General features: G+C 47.4%; 3 protein-coding genes across 8 annotated transcripts in view; 2 read left to right on the top strand and 1 right to left on the bottom strand.

Annotated features, from left to right (window-relative positions):
* Positions 1-28: 28 nt before the first annotated feature.
* On the top strand, positions 29-3,103 carry kin (Kin17 DNA and RNA binding protein). 4 transcript variants are annotated; one of them, XR_009932555.1, is made up of 13 exons: positions 29-261; positions 437-531; positions 649-692; positions 787-909; positions 1,017-1,201; positions 1,391-1,439; positions 1,555-1,612; positions 1,732-1,852; positions 1,997-2,116; positions 2,197-2,296; positions 2,436-2,536; positions 2,712-2,840; positions 2,881-3,103. XR_009932555.1 is itself a non-coding variant. In XM_062483104.1 (13 exons), the coding sequence occupies exons 1-12, from the start codon at positions 148-150 to the stop codon at positions 2,772-2,774; spliced, it is 1,173 nt and encodes a 390-aa protein (XP_062339088.1). In that variant the 5' UTR covers positions 29-147; the 3' UTR covers positions 2,775-2,800; positions 2,861-3,103. The 4 variants fall into 4 exon arrangements, 3 of the variants coding, with proteins under 3 accessions (XP_062339088.1, XP_062339089.1, XP_062339087.1); XM_062483104.1 differs by having other exon boundaries at positions 2,712-2,800; positions 2,861-3,103; XM_062483105.1 differs by having other exon boundaries at positions 2,712-2,820.
* Positions 3,011-9,895, bottom strand: itih2 (inter-alpha-trypsin inhibitor heavy chain 2). The gene is made up of 21 exons (XM_062483059.1): positions 9,679-9,895; positions 9,476-9,508; positions 9,195-9,233; positions 8,557-8,729; positions 8,295-8,399; positions 7,881-8,043; positions 7,675-7,782; positions 7,388-7,516; positions 7,150-7,266; positions 6,792-6,960; positions 6,367-6,492; positions 5,970-6,151; positions 5,501-5,686; positions 5,148-5,287; positions 4,901-5,073; positions 4,693-4,809; positions 4,490-4,603; positions 4,211-4,409; positions 3,960-4,132; positions 3,736-3,847; positions 3,011-3,607 (listed from the first exon to the last, which is right to left on the bottom strand). The coding sequence occupies exons 1-21, from the start codon at positions 9,778-9,780 to the stop codon at positions 3,451-3,453; spliced, it is 2,817 nt and encodes a 938-aa protein (XP_062339043.1). The 5' UTR covers positions 9,781-9,895; the 3' UTR covers positions 3,011-3,450.
* Positions 9,896-10,522: 627 nt separating this feature from the next.
* itih5 (inter-alpha-trypsin inhibitor heavy chain 5) overlaps positions 10,523-17,502 on the top strand; it is a 173,415-nt gene continuing 166,435 nt past the window's right edge. For 2 of the 3 annotated variants that reach the window (XR_009932554.1, XM_062483057.1), the window contains exons 1-9: positions 10,525-10,947; positions 11,049-11,093; positions 11,500-11,663; positions 12,162-12,272; positions 13,052-13,338; positions 13,516-13,685; positions 14,570-14,686; positions 15,882-16,053; positions 16,286-16,595. Coding sequence is in view for 2 of the 3 variants with exons in the window: in XM_062483057.1 (XP_062339041.1) it covers positions 10,816-10,947; positions 11,049-11,093; positions 11,500-11,663; positions 12,162-12,272; positions 13,052-13,338; positions 13,516-13,685; positions 14,570-14,686; positions 15,882-16,053; positions 16,286-16,595 (1,508 nt within the window). In the remaining variant the exon portion in view is untranslated. Of the gene's footprint in view, positions 10,948-11,048; positions 11,094-11,499; positions 11,664-12,161; positions 12,273-13,051; positions 13,339-13,515; positions 13,686-14,569; positions 14,687-15,881; positions 16,054-16,285; positions 16,596-17,502 lie in introns of all 3 variants that reach the window. The other variant, XM_062483058.1, reaches the window with a different exon arrangement.

Genomic DNA, 17,502 nt, shown 5'->3' with positions numbered 1-17,502 from the left:
CGTAAAATGATGACGAAGTACACACGGAAATTACGATTAGGAGATTGAAGGGACACAACAATTTTCGAACGTGTTGTCGGTTATTTAGTTTTTACTTATATTATTACGACGTTTTTCTTCTTTTTTATGTAAACACTTTGTTTTAAGATGGGCAAAGCAGATTTTCTCAGCCCTAAAGCCATCGGCAACCGGATTAAAGCCAAAGGTTTGCAAAAATTGAGATGGTATTGCCAGATGTGTCAGAAACAATGTCGAGACGAGGTAAGCAAAATGTGCCACTGCTACACGCACGCAAACTTAAATATAAGAAATTGTAACATATAATAAAGTTGATCATTTAGGCTATCTATAAATAATGGAATGGCAACCTAGTCATTTATTTGTAGTTGTTACGTATAACTGTTAAGATATTTATTTGAATCCTGCTTGTCCACAGAATGGTTTCAAGTGTCACTGCATGTCGGAGTCTCACCAGAGACAACTTCTTCTGGCTTCAGAGGATCCAAACCAGTTTATGGACTATTTCTCTGAGTGAGTCTGACCTGCTTTGTGTTGCTACATCAAATACAACCGTGCACCAATACCTTGAGTTGTCTCAAACAGTAGGCCTACAGGTCCTCTTCTTATGGTTTTCGGTTTTATCCTTAGGGAGTTCAAGAGTGACTTTCTGGAGCTGATCCGAAGACGCTTTGGTACTCATTCATCAATACAAAAAAAAGTGATTCTTGATTATATACTGATGGGTAAGTAACGATACCAATCAACAATCTCTATCTTTCTATATAGGTACCAAGCGTGTGCACAACAACATTGTCTATAATGAGTACATCAGTGACAGGGAACACGTCCATATGAACTCCACCCAATGGGAGACACTCACAGACTTCACCAAGTGGCTTGGGAAAGAAGGTAAGTTCCTACTTTGTCCAAAGAGTGCATCATGTTTGCGTGTGCCAGTACGTAAGCACTGTGCGTGTGCAGCTGTGGTCACTAACGTCACTGTGTTTCGCTCCCAGGGTACTGTAAGGTAGACGAGACCCCGAAAGGCTGGTACGTCCAGTACATCGACCGTGACCCCGAGACCATCCGTCGCCAGGAGGAGCTGGAGAGGAAGAAGAAGCAGGACCTGGATGACGAGGAGCGCAGCGCCAAGTTCATCGAAGACCAGGTCCGCAGAGGCCGAGAGGGCAAGGAGCCTGAGGTGAGTACCCCCCTCTGCACAGGAGGACATTAGAGGCCTAGTATACTCCCTGCTGGTATGTCAAAACGGTATGGGGTTATGCCTGCTAGACAGCCTAGCCCTAGTCAGATGGATCAGAGGCTAGTTTACGATGGATTTCAATAAGGTAAGAAGAATGCAAGTTTCCTGATTTATTTTTTTCTCTTCCAGGAAGAACCTGTATTCACTGAGCTGAAGAGAGAGGGTGAAGAAGAGAAAGGCATGTTATTTTCTATTATTAGAAACTATTAGAAACATTCCCTAGAAAGGATACACAGCATTTTCATGTGTCCACTCTGTGCTACAATTGTGCTCTTCATTAATGTTCTTTTCAGTTGCCTTCAACCTGGCAAAGGGTGCATGTGCTTCAGTGGCTGGGCCTTCCAAAGCAAGGTACTATAGCTTGTTCGAAGCCTGCTGAATCCAGCTCATGATGAATAAGAATACTGCTAGAAGCTTGAAGCTCTAGGCCTGTCTTTGTTTGTTAGTTAACTCTCTGGTTGTCCCATCAGCACTGCCCTGGGTCCTAGTGCCCTAAAGGCAGCAGCAGCCTCTGGGAAGAGGAAAGATGTGCCCTCCAGCTCAGAGTCCAGAGACAAGAAGAAGAAATCAGCTCTGGATGAGATTATGGAGGTACAGTATTGTGACCTTCTGACTGAACCCACAGTAAAGATAACCCAGTTTATGCAATTGTTATGCTGTGTAGATGTCTGTTTGTGTTTTTGCTGGATAGTATATCAGAATCAGCTGGATTGTTTTGTGCCGTGTTGGGTTCAGATGGAGGAGCAAAAGAAGAAATCTGTCAGAATGGACTACTGGCTGCACAAAGAGATTGTGGTCAAGATCGTCACCAAGAGACTAGGGGAGAAGTACCACAAGAAGAAAGGAGTCATTATGGTAACACCTTTGCTTTCCTGATTTGCTGAGAACATCTTTGTATGTTTGTGAAGTAACGTTGGTGTTTTCTGTGTTGCTAGGAGCTGAAAGATAAATATACAGCCATAGTGAAGATGATCAACTCTGGGGACAAACTTAAACTGGACCAGAGTCACCTGGAGACCGTCATCCCTGCGCCAGGTAACCTTTTACCATGGGGTGACACCATGTACAAACGATTCTTATAGTATTCTAGACTTGTTTGGGTTGTCTATGCCTACCTGCCTAGATGTATCAAAAAGCTCTTATCAATCCTATCCTCATCTCTTGTGTCCTGCAGGTAAACGGGTTCTGATTCTGAACGGGCCGTACAGAGCCACAGAGGCTCTGTTGGACTCCATTGATGAGAAGAAGTTCAGCGCCAGCCTCATACTGGACTCGGTAAGAGACACAAAATGGTCGCTGAGTGTTAACGCCCCTACTGTGTCTGATCCTCCATCAGTGTTTGCCAGATGGCGTTGGCTGTCTCAACTTTATTTGGAATATTGTGCTTCGATGCATAACTGTCTCTCAATGAGGATTGGATGATTCATGGATGTTTCTTTTTCCGAACCAGGGTCGCATGAAAGGAAAGAAGGTGGATGGAATCGCCTACGAGGATTTCTCCAAAATAGCCTGACCCGTAACCCTGTAAACCCCTCTCACCTCCATGCAACCCCTCCCACCTCCTTGCAGCCCCTCCCACCTCCTTGCAGCCCCTCCCACCTCTGTGCAGCCCCTCCCACTTCCTTGCAGCCTATAGGCTGAGAGGCTCTACCATGTCAGAGTCCCTCCCCCGGGGCTCCCCACAGTCTGTACATATTCCAGAAGGCTCCCGAAGCTGACAACGTTTTTTACCTAAGTCAGGCAGATCAATGATATTCAGTCTGGTTTTTATTTTATTTTATTTTCAGGTGTTATATAATTATGATGTATAAATTTTCTTGAATAAACACAAGTAACCTCTCAGTTAGTCGATACCATAATTAGGGACATTTGGATTGTTGTGCATGATTTGTAATTTCTGTAATTATGGCAACCATTACTATATTCTTCAGTTTTACAGTTGATACATTATACTATTAGCTGGAAACACCTTTTACCCTGTAGGAAGCGGATACACTGCTCTTATTGCTATTATTTGAAACACTGGTTAGTTTTCAATTTTCTCTCTAGACAGAACATTTGTCAAACTTCGCAATATTGTCTCTTGATATCAAAAAAATAAATTGTACTATGAACATATAAGTAGTACATTGTTGCATGTTATAACTCAAGTAACAACTCCAGGATCACATGACCCTCTGTGAGCTCTCTTATTGGCTGTTTAGAGTGATGGGGAAGCTGTCGAGCTCTGGGACAATGTAGTTGGTGTAATGGCCGTCGATGAAGCCTTTCCCACTGTTGTGGATGAACCAGCAGAAGACATCTGAGCCATACTTCCTATCCTGCCGGTAGTCTTTCTGCCAGCCCCTGTTTTACACACACACACACATTAAAACCACAACACAACCCCTATGTTAGATTCCTCATAAATGCTATGTGCCCAGTTTCCATATTATGAGTACGGCGTGTGTGTGTGTAAGAGGACAGAGTGTTACCTGGTGACAGCTAGCTTGTTTCCCTTCACCTCCATGGTGGCTTCCTTCTTCCGTAGGTCAGCTCCCTGGTGGAGGTTGTACACTTTCACTGCAGGCTCTTGGGCAAACTGACCTGAGAGGACACACACACACAGAATGTTCAGTCAGAAGATTTGGTTCTTGAAGCATGACGTGGACATGATGTTCCAGGCCTGTGTCGTGAAAGAGCCAGCGTGGAGGCCCACCTATGAGACCATGGGCCAGGGAGGAGTACTGGTTGTCGTTGGGGAGGTAGAGTCCAAGGAAGTCCACATTAATCGGATGTTTCTTCCACACACGATGAAGCATCATCATGACAGAGATGCTCTCGTTGATGGTCACAGTAACCTGGGAGTCTTTCACAACGCTAATCTTCACCCTAAAACATACACATGTATACCATTTGTGTAGTTACACATCTTGTGTCGGACCCGTTGGTGTGGGTGTCATGGAGTACCTGTCATGTGTGATGTTGGCAGTAGCGCCCCATGTGAAGGTTTGGTTGTTCTGTCCATCTATCAGGATGATGTGGTCCGTGCTAACTTCGACTCTAATGCCCTCAAGACTGTCCAACACTGAGATGGTACCAAAGTAGGTCTTCTGTTTGTTCTTATCCATCTTCTTGGAGCCAACCAGCTGGGCGTTTATCAGGACACCTATGGGAGAACAGTGGTGTGTCATGTGACCTCTTCCTTCTACACACACACAAACCCGTTGTAGTATATGAGAATGGTACCTGTCCCGGGGTCAGACACCAGGTTGAGGATGTGTCCAGGCTGGGAATCGATGTTGAAGCAGACGTCCATGTTGTTTTTGGGCAGGTGGATGATGAAGTGAGGATCATTCTCCACTGTGTCATAGATACTCACGTAAATATACACAACACATGCATGCATTAAGTTGTGTGTGTGTGTGTGAGGGGGGGGGGGGGGGTGTTACCAATGGTGATGTGTTCAGGTAGGGGTCTCTCCAACGCGCTAGGGGGTACTACTGTGCTCATCTGGACCCAGGGTGGTAGGCTGTGAACTAGCTGCACAGGGGTCACCCCATGAGTGACTGGACACACACACACATGCTTGTTAGCTTAAAGGTAAAAACATGAAAATAAAGAAGAAGCAATGAATCCCTCAGAATTGTTATCAGGCACCGGAACAGCAGCCCTGTTTGGGGTCCTTGGGGGAATCTGCCAGCAGCCTCTCCTTGGCCTCATCACTCTCCACCAGTAGGGCAGTGAGCGGGGTGACAAACTGGTGCTCCACAGCCAGAGCCAGGATCCTCTGGGTGATCTTCCTCTTCTTGACTGCTGTAGGTGCCAGAGACCTACATAGGAACATAGACTCAGCACCAGTTCATCCTGTAAACAATGCTTAACCAAAGCTCCGACTCTCGCTCACCTCTCGGCCAGTAGCTGGTTTACGGTGATGTAGGCCCACATCTGCCTGGCAAAGCCTGTGAAGGAGTGCTGCTGCTGGGCCAGAATAGAGTCTAGCTCCAGGCAGTCTGCCTCTGTCTCCAGGGATAGATCCAGACGCGCCTGGAGGGACCAAGAGGGCGCATAATAAGTTTGTCTGTGTGTGGGTAACTGTATATGCTAGTGTATATGCATGGGATATGCTTTATCCGTGTGTGTATCTGTTTGGCTGTGTGTTTGTGTGGGTAGGTGTGTGTATTTGTACATGATTGTGACTATCTGTGTGTGTGTGTGCGTGTGCGTGTGTGCGTGCGTGTGTGTGCGTGTAGTACTCACAGCAGAGGCAGTGGTGGTGCTCTTCAGTGTGGAGGAATCGGACGACTGCAACTTCCCTGCCACCACCAGCTCAGAGCCGCTGAAGAACTTGTCAAAGTGGTTCTGGGTGACTTCAGAGACAGATTCCTGCTGAAACTGGATGGTGATCTTCCTCAGGAGGGGTGAGGACACCTGGCTGTAGAAGCTCTGGAGGCGAGGAGAGCAGGAGGAGCCGAGGGGTGGGGGGGGATGGAGGAACAGAGGGGTGGGGGGGGAGGGAGGAACAGAGGGGTGGGGGGGAGGAACAGAGGGGTGAGCAAGAGAGGGCTATGCTAGGATGTGGAGAAGATGGCAGACATTGAGAAAGTGGACCTGTAAGAAGACTGAGGAGAGGGGAGAGTAGATAGCATAGTAAGAAAGCAGGGGAGGCCCCCTGGGGAGACAGTGGTTGAGGAGGGGAAGAGAGGGCGGTGTTCCACCCCTGTCGTACCCTCAGCTGCTCAGAAGCATCGTGGCTGGCGTAGATCCTCTGAGCCATCCCCTTGTTCTCCATGGCGATCCGTTCCAGGAAGTCGTAGTCCACGTCGAAGCCGATGCCCAATGAGAAGAGGGAGAACTCGTCCTTCATCACGCGCTTCACGTTCTTCTGGATGGTGCTCAGCTTGATCTCCCCTACAAACAGAGAGAGAGGGATGGGGGAGTTATAGTTAGATGATAGGTCATTCAGAGCACATGGATAGGGTTAGAAAGAAGCTGTAGATGGCCAAAGACAAAGCCCACTTTACTAGTCAGTGTGTCATGACAAGTGCCAACTTTGTGCCAGTATACCAGCTGTACAGTATAGAAGGTAAAGGATTCCAGGAAGTGAGGTGCAGTGTCCATCTCACCCACGGTGGGATCTCCATCAGACACCAAGATGATCATGGATACAGAACGAGGGTCCATCACGCCCTGATTGGACGCTTTCACCAACATCTGGATTGCCTTGAGCAAGGCCTCGTTGATGTTGGTGCCTGGGGTCAGACGTCAAGAACCAATCAGAGACACAGACAGCCATTCACACACAATCAACCTCCCTCCTCTTTTCCTGCTTCCTCCCATCATCAGAGTGAATCATTTTTACCTCCGTTTTTTTTTCTTCCCCCAAGGGCGCATTGCTCTGTCTTTCTCTCTATCAATCTATCTATCTATCTCTCTCTCTCTCTCTCTCTCTCTCTCTCTCTCTCTCTCTCTCTCTCTCTCTCTCTTTCTCTCACTGTCTCTATATCTCTTTATCTCTCTTTCTATCTCTGTCTCTCTATCTCTCTCTCACCTCCGTTGGGTCTGATGTTCCTGATGTACTTCTTAGCCTCGTCCACCTGTATGGTGCTGCCTTGAACAAGCTCCTCGCTCCAGCATCTCACATTATGGTTGAAGTCTATGATGCTAAAGTGGTCATCAATGGTCATATCATCCAGTATGGCCTGCATGGCCTCCACTGTCTGAGAAGAGGGTGAGGAATTGAATGCAGTTTTAGCTAATGTCCACAGGAGGGTGTTGTTTTGTATATACAACTTCAACAGTAAGAGCAAAAGGCAAAAGGGGAGGGGGAAAAGACAGACAGACCGATGTGACTTATGAGTCAAAGTACAAAGGGCCATGACAGTGTTTCCATGGTTATCATCTCAAACCTGCTTCATCTTGACACCCCACATGGACCCACTGACGTCGATGACAAACACAATGTTTTTAGGGAGGGGGGAGAGATTTTTGGGGGCAAAGAAATGGACAAAGTGCCCATCTGAGACCTGGAAGACAAATATAAAATAACGTAAACCCATAATGATTCATGAGCGTAATCATCAGCGTAACACGGAACGTCTTTGTGTTTGAAAAAGGAGTACGTTTGTGACTTAGTTGGGGTCATACCTGGAGCTCTCCAGCATTGCTGTCTCTCACCACGTCATACATGACCGTGAAGATGCCGTCTATGGCACTGCTGGTGCAGTTCTCACACTTCCTCTGTTGCTGCAGCGTGGGCTTGAACACCACATGAACCTGAACACACACACACACGGACACATGTACACACATACAAACATGGACACACACAATACTGACAACAAAAACAAAAAAACAAGCAAAGACACAAAAGGACGTGTGCTGAGACCTAGTTGCAGCCACAAGCACAACCCATGCTTTGTGTGTGATGTTACCTTGTCTTTTGATGAAGTGACTTTGGTTATGCCTGCAAAGTGTTCTCCCAGTGTACTGGGTGTCTCCACCATGGCGATTCCTTTAGGCTCAAATATATACACATCAACCTGGTACAGACAGAGATGTGATGGGGAAACATCTTTAGGTATTTAAGCCCTGTCACACACACACACACACACAGACACACCAAAGGTCCCTCACCCACCTGAAACTGAGGAACCAGTCGTCCAGGGTGCAGGTGCAGAGTGTGCTCGTAGAACCCCAGCTTCCTGTGCATCATTTCCTGGTAGTGCAGCTCAAACTCGATCTTGCTGCCAGAGGGGACGTGTACTTCGGTCTTGAACGTCTCCATGTCCTGAGAATCCGTCCTGCGTAGATGGGGTGTCACGTGGTCATTCAGCAGAACCAGCACACTGTTTACTCACTGCAACTACCAAAGTATACTGTTTGAGGAAATGTGCTAATTCATGATCGTTCTTGAAGGGCGTAGTCATTTCTCCACCATGCCTTGACCACGCCCCTTTCCTGGTGATGGAGACATTATCATGGCTCGGTGGATGGGTGGACACAGCCATTGCTCCGTCCCTGCCTGCAGTGCTCTGTGAGCGGCTGGACGTACCTGACGATGCCGGCGGCCTTCCCCCGGGCCCTGGCCTGGGCGTAGAGGTTGCGTGCCACAGCCTTCTCCTTCACAGAGCCCATAAAGGTGATCCCGTTCACATTCCTGCAACACAAGAGTCGTACAGACATACAAGCCAGAGACGTTAGAAAGACGGCTAGCGCCTGGAGGTTAGCTGTCTGATGCATGTGTACAGGGGGAGGGGTCTGGATCCACTGGTTTCGTGGATCCAGGCTTTGTGGTTTATGCTTGGGGTGCTCACATGGTGAAGTTGGTGATGAAAGCTCTTTTGGGGATTTGGACGTTGAAGCCGATGCTCTGGGCGTTGGGCCCGGAATTGACCACGGAGCTTTTGACCGTGGTGTGGGCGAAGCGCGACGTGATCCGGCTCTCAACCTTGTAGCTTTTAACTGTGATGTCATCACCCTTGATGGCCTGTGGGCGCCAACACAGCATGAGAGACTGACCTCTGATGTCATCACCCGGGGACCAAAGTTATGAGCTTTAGATCTATAGCAGTACACTGTGTACGCAAGCACTGAATCTGCTAACTCAGTAACATACACAAAAGCTACATGGAAGGGATTCTGATATCTGCAGTTTGGATTGGGGTTCAACCTTACACATGCCACACACACACTTAAGAATTAGTGTTATACAATTGGTTGACTTGAATATTAAACAGCAAAACAGCAAATTCGATTAAAAAAAAACCTTCATGCGTGTGAGGATTTATTAGGGTTAAAATCACCCTTTAAAACAGAAAAGTGGATTTGAAAACTGTCAGAATGAAGTCAATAACCTGTCAGTCAGAAAAGTGTTCAAACAGCAGCATTGATTAGTAGATAAGACTAAACCCAGTCACATAGGGGAGGTTGAATAACAAACAGCAGGATTCACCTGAAAGTCTTCCTCCTCCTCACTGGTCAGTGTTGCTCTCTGGAAACACAGAGACATGAGCAGCTCAGGACTGGGTGGAACTACTACAAAACACTCAAATTAATCATGTGTTATTACCACTGTCATTTTAATCTGTTCTTAATATGTGTTGCACTTCAGAATGTGACAGAATGCTGACCCTGTATTGGGACCCACACAGTACGTAATGCCAAAAAGGAGTTGGAAAATGAAATATTCAGCAACCGGATAGAAAGATAACTAAACAAACTAAAACATCTCACCCTTTGTCTTCCATGTTGATCCTCAAATCCTAACTGATGAAACAAAACACACATTTAAATAACATCAACATACAACAATTGAAGTGACATACAAAATAAAACATTTGAAGCAATGTCCTTAATCCAAATAGTTGTATAGAACAACAGCATTCTACCACCTAGTTCAACTAAATCACCTCAGCGGAACAGGAACTCTGACTAACCTTCTCTGGGTCTAATTCTTCCACGATGAATTCATAGCAGCAGGTCTGGTGTAGCAGCAGGAAGCCCAGGACAAACAGCAGGGGCCTCATGTTCTCCAGCATGCGTGTCCGAGCCAGACCCTCCTGAGTACTACAGAGACAGACAGAGACACAGTCCTTCTGCTGAGACCTGTCGGAGAGACCAGTGACAAACCCAGAATGAGGGTTAAAAATCGCAGTGCTGATAGACAAGTCCCCAGTCAATATTTGTTGTTTCACAGAACTCCCAGGGACACAGTGAAACTTTGAAACTTGACCTGTGGGAAGGAAGTGTAAATAGGACAGATTTGAATGGTGATGAGTCCATCGGGCCATGTATCTGTCTGATATCTACACTTTGATTAGAATGTGTGACTGAGCTATGTAAAATAACACATTCTGTCACGTCTGTTTTAACCCAGACCAACTGACTGATGTCAGATCATCAAATAATTGGCCAAAACTGGAGGGTAAGGCATCTGTGTGGACGTTTTCTCGAATGGGACAACGCAATGCCATATGAAACAATATTTGCTAGATTGAATGTCGTTTCTATCCACACAGGGGCGCCGGAGCGGCTGATCAAGTGATTTTGATAAACAGTTTCCATCTTGGTAAAAGTAAAACACCAGGGAAAGTTTGTTTACAAAATCTGTCATGGATGTGTTTGTCCGAGTGTTTTTTTTGTTTTGTTCATTCAAGTTCATATTTGTCATGCACATTTAAATATTTTTTGTTTTGTCCTTGACCTTGACACTAATTGAACCAGACAGACTTTGCGAGTCAAAATGACTGATCGGCGGAAGCGGGTTCAACTGAAGCCAAGTGAACAAAGAGCGCAGGTAATTGACGGGCGATGGAGGGATGCGCGCTGGATAATAGTAGTGCGTCTGTCTGTGTGACCCGTTACAAGCGCTCTTTCCCTCAACCTCTACAAGGCCACTGAACCGGGAAGGGGGGCTGACAGACACCGAGCGTTTATTCGAGGGCGTGCCGCAGCTTGTCCGGTGTCCTCACCCACCTCCTCAGTTGCAACTGTGGTCACTACTCGGATCTAAACGACCCGCAGACAGAGCCCCGCGCACTGGAAATATGCGCCCGTGTTGTTTTTTATTCTAAATGGATATTGACGTCAAGATGCTGCTTTTCACGCTGCTAACTTTTTTCAGTCCGAGTATTCTTGCTCAGTTTGATGATTCTGACCTTGAAGATGATAATTTGTCAGATTTGACAGACTTTGATTTGGATTTAGTGAGTGGTGTATAAACCAAATTGTCAATAGGTCACACTGTGTACATTGGATAGTTACAACTGACAACTATGCAACACTACTGACAGTTTTCTGTCCTCAGGCTCCACGCAGAGTCCCTCGACAGGTGAAAGCCATGCTTACTAAGGTAAAGTTTCATGAAATGGGGTGCCCTTATGCTTCCCATGTATTTTGTGCTTCCTCAATTATACGTCACTGTCACAATTCCGTTTTGAGTAAATTGTGTTCTATTGTTGCTGGGAGGAATGTGTTAAATTTGTCATCCCGAAATGTTCTTGGACAGTTGAGGCAGTTGCAGACGCGTTATGTGAGCCAAAGGAGATGAAGTGTTCTGGATATTTCTCCCAACATCCAGTCCACATTTTTGTAATGAAACTGCCAGCTCGTGATGTTTAATGCTCACTGCGTGGGTGCATATCCGATATGCGGATCAGTAGACTTTGTTGCAATAAAAACGTTTTGTACGACAATATTTTATGTAGCCTACTATCTGCGGTAATTCTGATATGTGGATACATGTATCTACTGTGCAGGAGTCCAAACCGCACATCCAGGAGCTATCAATAAAAACCACAATAATCTCTCGATACGCCTTTACGGCCGTGTCCTGCACCTTGCTCAACCGACACTCCGCTGCCGCGGAGGGCGTATTCCAGTTCCAGATCCCCGCTGCTGCCTACATATCCAACTTCACCATGTAAGCTGTGCCGCGCACAGGCCGAGGCCGTGGTGCAGACGAATACTATTGTTTTTATAAAGCCGATGCAGTTAATATTCTACAGTGTAGTAGGCTATGTAGGCTAATTGTTTATGTGGTAGGCATTCCCCTTTTCATCCAAGTTAATAAGAACATTTACCCCCATTTGCCCCTCTCAAAGCTTGCATGGTGGTCGGCTAGTCAATCATTGTGAGGGTTTATGATGGTGTCTGTTGCCATGGGAGAGGTTAACCAGGGGTTGGTGAGATACTGGCAGGTTTTACTCTGTTGTTACCCTGCTACAGCCACCTCTTCTCATTCTTTTACAGCAGCAGTAAATGGGCATAGAGGAGAATGGGCTTAGTAGTCTAAGATTGGTTCTGCAATGGGAACTATTAGCAACAGCAACAAGGGGCCTTTGTGGAAATGACAACAATTTGTCCTTAATAAGACCTTGGCTGTAATTAGCAACCCTTGATTTAACCCTGTAATCCACAGGATAATTGGGGGCCGTATCTACGCCAGTGATGTCAGACCCAAGGAGAAGAAGGTCAAACAGGAGAAGGGCGGAGAGGCCAAGCCACCGAACAAGGGGGAGGGAGACCAGGGGTAAGTGTGTGTGTGTGTGTGTGGTAAGTTGAATGTCTTGTTTTTCTCTTCATGCTGTGCAGTCTGAGGGTTCTAGGGTTATGTTACTGAGCTTTAGCCACTTTCTGGCAACATGAACAGGTTAAGTGCCTCCTAAAAATCTTTTCACACATCTCTGGCCAGTGAGCCTGTGTGTTTCTGACCACGTTTGATGGAAGCGTGGAATAATGTAATCCCTCTACGGACAAGTCTGTCACATAAATAAGAGACGGAATAAATGACATGAAGAAATGAGATCATATGTCGACTTGCCAGACCTAAAATGACTTAAATCAGTGACCTAAAGTGAGATAAATTCAGTTTCCTGATAAATACTATACTAAATACATACCAAGGCAGAAAGGGATAGATACAAGTGATATTAGATAGAGATATGGATTGAGAAGGAGTGAAGAGAATGATATCTCTCCTCTGGTATGGAGTCTTTATTGGAGTGGTTCTGGGCTGAAGCTCAGGAGGAACTCTCCTGGCAGACACAGCACTTCCACACTGATGATGTCAGCTGTTGGACTGCATCTTCCAGCGCTCCACCGCTCCTCTCGTTCCTCTTCTCTCCTCCTCAATTTCTCCACATCTCTCTCTGCTTCTAATCTGCCCTGATTTCCCCCTTCCTCACTCTGACTCTTATTTTCCCCTCCTTATCCTTCCCCGTCTCCGTTTTCCCTTCCTATCGACCCCGCCCCTCCCCCCCGGCTCTACTCCATCCCCCTCCCTCTTCTCCTCTCTTCCTCACACACCAGTTCAGAGGCCGAGATGGAGCTGTTCCGGATGGCGGCCAGTATCCCGGGGCGTAACCTTGCGGTCTTCCTGCTGACCTATGAGGAGCTGCTCCAGAGGAGGCTGGGCCAGTACGAGCATGTGACCAGCCTTAGGCCCCTGCAGCTGGTCAGCCGTCTGAGCGTGGACATTACGGTGGTGGAGCACTCCTCCATCACATACCTGGAGGTGCTGCCCTTACGCAACGGCAAGGCCAGCGGGGCTGCGGCCAAGGGGGCTAGCGCTAATGCTAAGACGCAGGGCAACACAGGTCTGTCTGTCTGTCTGTCTGGCCGTCTCTCCCCACCTCTCTAGCTCTCTCTGTCTCGGTCTGGTTTCTTTGGTTGGGATCGTCTCTGGGGGGTTGTTGATCTACTTTTTGCAGCCAGCTCAACACAAATACACATACCCCTATTTGTTCTCACACTCTCCTTCTCCCGCCCACCAGGAAATCCCACACCCCCTGTTACCACGGCGATCAAACAGAACAAGAACGTCTGCAAGATCACCTTCAACCCAAACATTGTGCAGCAGGCCCAGATCACCACCAGCGGCATTCTGGGAGACTTTGTAGTGCGCTATGATGTGGAGCGGGAGATGGGGATAGGAGACATACAGGTCAGCTGTCTGGATTTCACCCTCTCTCCCATCTCTCTCTCTCTCTCTCTCTCTCTCTCTCTCTCTCTCTCTCTCTCTCTCTCTCTCTCTCTCTCTCTCTCTCTCTCTCTCTTGCACACTTGCAAACACTCACACACTATCCTGTCTGTGTGAATATTATATCACACCGTGGAAAAAGCCTGTCTACACACAATAGATAAAACATGTCAGGCCATGTAGATCTCCGTTTCACAGCTATAAAGAAAATATCATGCTTTGAATTAGGGTTCCAACACACAGATGCACATTTTCTTTTTTACATTTACATTTATTCATTTAGCAGACGCTTTTATCCAAAGCGACTTCCAAGAGAGAGCTTTACAAAGTGCATTGGTCACTGATCATAACAACGAGATAGCCACAAAACATTGCGAGTAGCCAAAACATGAAGCACACATTGTGAACAACCAAAATAAGTGCCAAAGGGAAGAACCATAAGAGCATGTAGTTAAACAAGTTACAATTAAACAACATGAACTGCTATAAGTGCAAGTGTACCTGTGGAAAAAAAGCAAGCAACAATAATAAAAAAAATAAAATAAAAAATAAAAAAACTTTTTATGCACACATCCAACCACACGCAATTGATTTCCCAGACCTGTCAGAGCCTCCTGTCCTGGGCTGTACTGCAGTCCAACCAGCCCCCATATGTTCCAGCCCCCTCAACCCTGTGTGGGCGCGGAGCGTGTTTTTATGCTCAAACATAGCTGCTAAATCATTGATATCCACTACAAACTCTGTATCCTGGATGTGTAGGCAGCTGTGTTCTGAATCTTTCACTTTTGCCCCAAGGTGTAAGTCACATCCCGGACTATCCTCTCTCTTTCTTTGTCTCTCTTCACTAGGTTCTCAACGGCCATTTCGTCCACTATTTTGCGCCCAAAGACCTGCCGGCGGTCCCTAAGAATGTGGTGTTTGTCATCGACACCAGCGCCTCCATGCTCGGCACTAAGATGAGACAGGTAAACCGCTCGCACTCCAGTAAATCTTTGGAGTCAATTCACGGTCATGTTCAACCATGCTCTGGGCTAACAGCCAATGTGTGGATGGGATCAGTAAAAAATTTCCTTAATGCAGGTGTTTGTGAATTTCCAGGCAGTCGACTCAAGTTTCAGTTTTGTCGTGCAAAGTTTGAGTTTGTCCTTGGAGATCAGAACCAGAGTACCGGATAGTGGACCTGAGCCCTCTCTGGGGTCATCCTCCCGCTTGGGGATGGGATTATCAGAGCTTCTCGTGTGTGTGGGTGACTGCATGAGAATCCCCTAGCCACAGACAGACCCCAGCTGTTGCAGGACTGACACCAGTTCCAAACAGACCAGAGAGAAGATGGAATAGGAGAGAGAGAGAGAGAGAGAGAGAGAGATAGATAGAGAGAGAAAGAGAGAGAACAGTGTGGTCTGAAGTGAAGACGTGTTGAATCGAGAGAAGGAGGGAGAGTCAGTAGCTCTGGAGTAATGGAACTCTCCGGATGACGTCATGATCCCTCGCTCCGCCCCCCCACCACTCCACCATCCCACGCCTTGGCCCACTGGACTTCAGTGCAGAGAACAACACGAGCGCTTTGATCTCCCTCTACAATAGAGGGCTCAGTCTGACTCCCTCCGTCTGTTCTGACCCCCCCCCACCCCACAGCCTATCAGCTGTGGTCTGGTAGCCCCCCCCCCACCCCACAGCCTATCAGCTGTGGTCTGGTAGCCCCCCCCCCCACCCCACAACCTATCAGCTGTGGTCTGGTAGCCCCCCTCCCCATCCTCTCCATCACACCCACATGGATGTTCTCATATACTTCATTTTTGATTCGTTATGAGCCTGTGCAGTAGAGTGTGAAGTAAAATAGTTCCAAATGTATGTGCCTTGTGTGTACGTGTACTGTTTGTGTGTATGTGTACTGTTTGTGTGTATGTGTACTGTTTGTGTGTATGTGTACTGTTTGTGTGTATGTGTACTGTTTGTGTGTGTTAGGTCACGTGTACTTCTATGGATTGGTTAGTGTCTCTCCCCGATGGGGAACGGTTTGGGAATAGTGTATACAATCCGACTGATGAACACTTCTGACAATGAAAAAGATATTTGATCAACTGATGGGGGGAGCACAATTCATCTGTATTATCTCTCTCTCTTCCTCCCTCTCTCTATGCTCCTCTCTCTCTCTCTCAGACTAAAGAGGCCCTGTTTACCATCCTGAGGGACCTGCGTCCAGGTGACCACTTTAACTTTGTCAGCTTCTCCAACCGCATCAAGATGTGGAAGCCCAAATCCCTCGTTCCCGTCACGCCCCTTAACGTCAGAGACGCCAAGAAGTTCATTTACATGCTCACACCTACTGGAGGTGAGGGCCCTTTCTGACTCATGCTCTCTCGCCCAGTCTGTCTCCTGCATCCAATATACCTGCAATCACTATTCACTATTTTCACATGTTCTTTCAGGCAGGGAACTTGTTGGCTCATTGTCAATCTTCAATAATACGTTCTGTATTCCTTGTGAGCAACACTTTAATGATGCAGTAAACAAGTTTGCATCGCCGACCCTTTTCCCATCGCGCCTTCCACCTTCTTCACCAGGCACGGATATCAACGGCGCCATGCAGACGGGCTCCTCGTTGCTAAGCGACTACCTGTCCACGTCGGAGGGTGGTCAGAACAGCGTGTCGCTGATCATCTTCCTGACGGACGGCCGTCCCACGGTGGGCGTGCTGGAGTCGCCCCTCATCCTGGGGAACACGCGCGCTGCCGTGAGGGAGAGCTCCTGCGTGTTCACCATCGGCCTGGGGAACGACCTGGACTTCCGTCTGCTGGAGCGCATGGCCCTGGAGAACTGTGGCATGAGCAGGCGCATTCACGAGGACGCCGACGCCAGCGCTATGCTCAAAGGGTTCGTTTGTGTGTGTGTGTGTCTGTGTGTGTGTCTGTGTGTGTGTGTCTGTGTGTGTCTGTGTGTGTCTGTGTGTGTCTGTCTGTGTGTGTGTCTGGGTGTGTCTGTGTGTGTCTGTGTGTGTGTCTGTGTGTCTGTGTGTGTGTCTTGTTGTGTCTGTGTGTGTGTGTGTGTGTCTGGGTGTGTCTGTGTGTGTGTGTCTGTGTGTGTGTCTGGGGCTGTCTTGTGTTACTCTCCTGCATATTGATCTCCATCTCATTTAATCTGTCACTTGGATAGAAGTGAATCAGTTCCGAGCACTGCTCCTTTTCTGTCCTGCACTATACATGAAATGACGTTTTGCTAATCCCTCTCTCGGCCCCCTCTTCATCATCCTCCTCTCCTCGTCACTCATCATGCTAAGCTGGCTGGGGGGGCAAATGCAGCAGTGCTGACAACAGACCTTTTTAATCAACCAGGATCTCTGACAACTAGCAGCTTAAACGGCTTTCTCTCTCTCACACACAGACACACACACAAACACATGCACATATGCGGATAGACAAAGGTCTCTTGCCTCTCAAACCTAACTTCCACGGTGATTCACACACACACACACACACACACACACTTAGCTGTTTGTTTAGTCCTGGAGGAATGTATGTGTTGTTGGGAAACGTCTGTCTGAGTGTGTCTCAGGGTTAATAGACGGACTCTGGAGATAATAGCACAGGCTGCTCTGGCCTGAGGGAGTTTGCTCTGGTCTAAGGCTGGCTTAGGGGCCCAGCACCATGCAAACACACACAGCTCCCTCACACACTCAACAATCCTCTCCTATGCAGGCCTGGCTGTTGGTTTATTTGAGACTGTCCACTCTTGAGGATATCCAAGCAAAAACACATCATGCGGTGTGTCATTTTGTAAATGA

The sequence above is a fragment of the Osmerus eperlanus genome, chromosome 17 (assembly GCF_963692335.1).
Source record: "Osmerus eperlanus chromosome 17, fOsmEpe2.1, whole genome shotgun sequence".
In the NCBI taxonomy this organism is placed as follows: Eukaryota; Metazoa; Chordata; class Actinopteri; order Osmeriformes; family Osmeridae; genus Osmerus; species Osmerus eperlanus.
The sequence above is the reverse complement of the archived record's forward strand: the minus strand, read 5'-3'. Positions and strand labels throughout refer to the sequence as shown.

What these genes read in the sequence shown, in the direction of transcription:
- kin (XM_062483104.1), top strand. Translation starts at nt 148, where the DNA reads ATGGGCAAAGCAGATTTTCTCAGCCCTAAAGCCATCGGCAACCGGATT. An exon ending in AGAAACAATGTCGAGACGAG is followed by an intron (nt 262 to 436) that starts GTAAGCAAAATG and finishes GCTTGTCCACAG; the next exon opens with AATGGTTTCAAGTGTCACTG. An exon ending in AGAAGAAAGGAGTCATTATG is followed by an intron (nt 2,117 to 2,196) that starts GTAACACCTTTG and finishes CTGTGTTGCTAG; the next exon opens with GAGCTGAAAGATAAATATAC.
- itih2 (XM_062483059.1), bottom strand. Translation starts at nt 9,780, where the DNA reads ATGCTGGAGAACATGAGGCCCCTGCTGTTTGTCCTGGGCTTCCTGCTG. An exon ending in GACTGGTTCCTCAGTTTCAG is followed by an intron (nt 7,783 to 7,880) that starts GTGGGTGAGGGA and finishes TGTCTGTACCAG; the next exon opens with GTTGATGTGTATATATTTGA. An exon ending in GGGGTGTCAAGATGAAGCAG is followed by an intron (nt 6,961 to 7,149) that starts GTTTGAGATGAT and finishes CCCTCTTCTCAG; the next exon opens with ACAGTGGAGGCCATGCAGGC.